The sequence below is a fragment of the Nanorana parkeri genome, unplaced genomic scaffold (genome assembly GCF_000935625.1).
Source record: "Nanorana parkeri isolate BGI_ZX_2015 unplaced genomic scaffold, ASM93562v1 scaffold374, whole genome shotgun sequence".
Taxonomy (NCBI): domain Eukaryota; kingdom Metazoa; phylum Chordata; class Amphibia; order Anura; family Dicroglossidae; genus Nanorana; species Nanorana parkeri.
In genome coordinates, this window is record NW_017306642.1 from 1 (window position 1) to 4,577 (window position 4,577).

The 4,577-nt window shown below is 45.7% G+C and overlaps 1 protein-coding gene across 1 annotated transcript in view; it reads left to right on the forward strand.

Annotated features, from left to right (window-relative positions):
- The first annotated feature begins 927 nt into the window (after positions 1-927).
- The window catches only part of FGF5 (fibroblast growth factor 5), a 42,068-nt gene continuing 38,418 nt past the window's right edge, over positions 928-4,577 (forward strand). Inside the window, exons 1-2 of the mRNA XM_018558999.1 lie at positions 928-1,051; positions 1,317-1,481. Coding sequence (XP_018414501.1) covers positions 928-1,051; positions 1,317-1,481 — 289 coding nt within the window. The remainder of the gene's footprint in view (positions 1,052-1,316; positions 1,482-4,577) is intronic.

Below are 4,577 nucleotides of genomic sequence, written 5' to 3' on the forward strand. Positions count from 1 at the left end.
AGAGAGAGTATACAGGGAGTGAGAGAGAGAGTATACAGGGATTGAGAGAGAGAGTATACATGGAGAGAGGGGGTATACAGGGAGGGAGAGAGGATATACAGGGTGGGAGAGAGAGTGGGTATACAGGGAGTGAGAGAGAGAGTATACAGGGAGTGAGAGTATACAGGAAGTGAGAGAGAGAGAGTATACAGGGAGAGAGGGGGGATACAGGGAGGGAGAGAGGATATACAGGGGGGGAGAGAGAGAGGGGATACAGGGAGAGAGAGGATATACAGGGGGGGAGAGAGAGAGGGGATACAGGGAGAGAGAGGATATACAGGGGGGGAGAGGGTATAGAGGGAGAGAGAAATACACAGAGAGGATATAATGTAAAAGAAGATGGACAGAGGGAGACTTTCGGGGGAAAAAACGTGTGATCTGCTTGCAGCCTCCTTCTCACTGTATAGCAGCTCCGCCCACTATTTCCTGCTTCCTGGTCACATGTTTCCTGTGACATCACAGGGCAAATGCTGCTACCGAGATCAATGGGAGTTCGTATACTGAACTCCCTTTGATCTCCTGTCACTGAGCAGTGCCGGTCCCGGCCGCATCGGGCACAGCGGATCTCGGGACCGAACACGGCAGTGACAGATGCTGATACAAGTGATCGAGCGTCTATAGAGACGCTCGATCGCTTGACTGTGTTAAGCTCCCGGCCGGCCGTGTAATTACAACGGCTGGCCGGGAAGCAGCTCGTCGGGCTCCACTGTCTGCTCGTCACAGACGAGTGGATTTTTCGAGCCCTGGATATATCTATCTATCTATATACTGTATATACACCTGGGGGTGCCAAAAACATGAATACACATTTTAAGAGATGTTATCTATGTAATGCTTTTTGAAGTTGAATTGAATTACGGTAGCAATGTATACTATGCTAGCGCCACCATGCGACAGGCAGGACAGTCAAAGAAAGTTGCCGAAGCACGGTTGTCATTCGAGGAGCGGAAAACCTTTTTGAAGTTCTATTTGAAATTCGAGAACGATGTGGAAGTACAACGACAATGGAGGCGTGAGTATGCAACAGAGCCTACAACACGCCCAACTGTTTAAATTGAACGGAACAGTGAACTGACATAAATGTGTGTACGGGGGCTCCAGAAAATCCACACGTTCAGGTGGAAAATGAAGCCAATTTAATGTGGACTGTCATTAAGGGGACCAATTGGACCATTCCTTTTTAAAGGTACAGTTACTGGTCATCTGTGCCTAGACATGCAACTTTTTACCTGCAATTCATCCACTTTTTGGAAATGATCGGTTTTACTTCCAACAAGATGGCACCCCACCGCACTTCCACCAAGACGTGAGAGCTTACCTCGATGAGAATTTGCCAGGACATTGGATAAGACGGAGAGGTGTGGTTGAGTTTCCCCCACGTTCTCCTGACTTAACACCCCTTGCCTTCTACCTATGGGGGACCTTAAAGGATGTGGTGTACGGTACATCAGGAAGAATTTGAAGAGTATGGTACGTCAGGAAGAATTTGAAGAGTAGTTTGCCGTAATTAGAAGTGTCTGGACTTGTATTCATCTTTTGTTATTGGTATATATTGAGTATTACAATTTTAATACAGTTTTTTCCGTTCTTAAAATGTGTATACATTTGGCAGCTGGACAGGAAGTGAGAGGACATCTCCCTAAGGAGAATCAGACAGCAATAAAAACCAGGCAGATGTTTTAACCCTTTCACATTCTATTCAAAATTTTAATTTGAAACTTGAAGTTGTTATGCTGTGAAAACACCAGGCTGGTTCTTGAAAGTGAGATAATAATGGTTCACATCTATGCATTCTGGTGCAGTAAAACAGAGGGTGATTGTGGTGTGCTGGGCATCGGCCATGAGGTGCCTTTAAAAATTTGTGGCTCTACCACACACCACACCATGGCTCGCAAATACGTTAACTGGCCTCAGAGAGAGACCTACTAACTGCAGCCTGCATTTTTACTGTCAGACAGCAAGTCTATATTGTCATTGTCTAAATTCTCAAAGGAATTGTGGCAGCAGTAACATTTCAATTACTGAATGATGCTATTGTTTAATTTGCACTCTTATAATAAGGAAACATTATCTGTGTGCTAGAAAATGGGTTTAATTATCCACAGACATGTTTTTGTAATGATGGCTAGTTCTCATGGGTTGCATAAGCCATGAGGAGTTAATTAAAACTGAAACGGATTTGCATTATTGTATAATATTATTCAAAATAAATATTATAGGCAGGACAATTTATTTAGCTTGATGACAAAATGATTAATTTTTCTGTAGTTAATTTTTCTCATTTGCTTTGTCTTCAGGCATGAGGTTTGGGTTTAGTCTAAAATGGGTTTGACGTGAACCCAACCCATTCGTGGTTCACTTAACCACTGAAGCATTGAAGTATATAACAACCAACTAACTACAATGCACGTCCTGACCTTTGAATTTAGGTCAGATGGCTAAGAAGGGCAAGTAAGGGGTGTTTGGATAACCCAGTCCCCTCACTATAAAAGTGTGGGTTTCCAGCAGCCATTTATCAGTGTTTGTTGAAGTGGATAGGAAGAGCTGACAGCCTGTGTGCAAGGAGAGTTAGTTAGAGCTATACAATGCTACACTAGAGTACAATGAGCTAAATCCTTGGTTCTCAACTGGTGGGTTATGACCCAAAAGTGGGTCACGACCCTGTATTCAGTGGGTCACCGCATGCCTTCCACTTTTCTAGGTGAGAAGCTCCTCAGCCTTCCCCTAGCACAGCACTATCAGTTCTCATGCCAAGCAGCCGTTCTGCTCCGTCACAGCAGAGCAATCCACACTGGACCCCAGGCCGAGGATCCACTCCAGTTCTCGTAAGATAGGGAGACTGGGCGGATCTTAAAAAATGGAAAACAAATACATTTTGGGGGGGCAAAATGTCTGTGAGTGTGTGAGATTGTGTCTGTGGTTGTGTGTGACTCTTAGTGTTCACACTAGTACAGTGCGTTTATCGCACAGTCCTGGGCGATTAACACTCTGTAACATGCAATAGCACCTAATGCGCATTCTGGTGTGGAAGGTGTGTTCCATTGCCATTCATTTGTTTAGCACCCTAAACGTACCTCTCACCCACAGTTCGATCTGGAACACGCGGTACCGCAATGCCGTGTGTTCTATTGTGCCGTGTGTTCTATTGCAGTGTGACTTGGATCACAACTAAGGACCAAGGACAAATGTGGGTCCTGAGGTTACACTGGTTGAGAACCACTGAGCTAAATGATTGTGGGTTGTGTGTGGTGGGCTACATATTCTTGTAATTCCCCCTTCCCATTTTCACAGATTGGAGACCCCGTAGTTCTTTTTTGGACTACATTTTGTGCTGTTTAGCTGCTGGCTTGCAGTCTCTGTTTTTGTATTTCTTTTCTGCAGAACAAATTAGTTTTTTTGCGCAGCTAAATTTTCTATCTGAGCAAGCTACACAGCCACAGCACATGGAGGAGGTACTTGAGTGGCTGACAAAGCCTTCCTCTTCTTCCTCTCCAAGGTGCAGAGCAGCCAGTTTTCCGCAACTGCTGCTAATGCACTCTCTTTTTCCTCCTCCTCCTCTTCTTTCTCCTCTCCTGCTGATCCTGCCATAGCCCTGCAAAATGGTGATATGGAGTGGGTGGCATTATTTTATCACATGATATCAGTCATTTGTTGCAAGAGGGTGATCTTGGTCATGTACAAGCATTCCTCATTTCTGAGGAAGATTTTGCCAGAATCATACAGAGAGGGCACATCAGGTAGGGGGCAGCAAAAGTTGTGATGTTTCAGCAGCTGGAACTTGCTGCCAAGTGGGCTACGCCAATAAAGAAGGGTTGGAAAATGTGGTGGCAGACTATATGCAGGTTCCACCAATTAGAGAGGCAGCTGGGAAGGATGCCGGACAGGGCACCCCTCTGAAGTTGGTGGTACCATCTTGTGTCTTGTACATTGATGACAGAGAAGTTACCTGTACCCCATCTTCCTCAGTGGCTTCATTCTCTACTCCTTGGAAATACCAGTGCCCCCCAAGAACACCAGAGCATATGCAACATCCCAGGCCAAATGCTGCCATGTTGTTTTGCTGCCGGTATGTCTGAGGGACAGGAGCCACACTGGGTCAGAGCTTGGAACTGAATGTTGGCAATGCTGCAGTGGCTGAATCAACAGAAGCATGTCATCTATGATTACCTGTGTGGTTTTGCTATGAGCCTGAGGACAGCTCTATGGAGTCAGTTGCTCATCATACAGAATGTGTATGCCTTTGAAAAGGCAACCAGAATGGTGAGCAGGAATGAGGTAGGGATTAGTGTTAGAATCCCTCTCCCTGAGCAGACACTAAAGGCACAGCAGCAGGAGAAAGATGAGGACTTGCTGCTGTCCAAGGGCAAGTAGGATCCTTTGCCTATTACCTCCATCTTTGTGAGGCAAAGACAGCAGGAGGCAGTGGAGAAATATATGGAGGATAGTATGATTGCTGGCAGTGAGATGTATGAGGAAAGGAAGCAGAATCGCAAGAGGGGCATTTCACCCCCCCCCCCCCCAACCCGGGGGGTTTTATA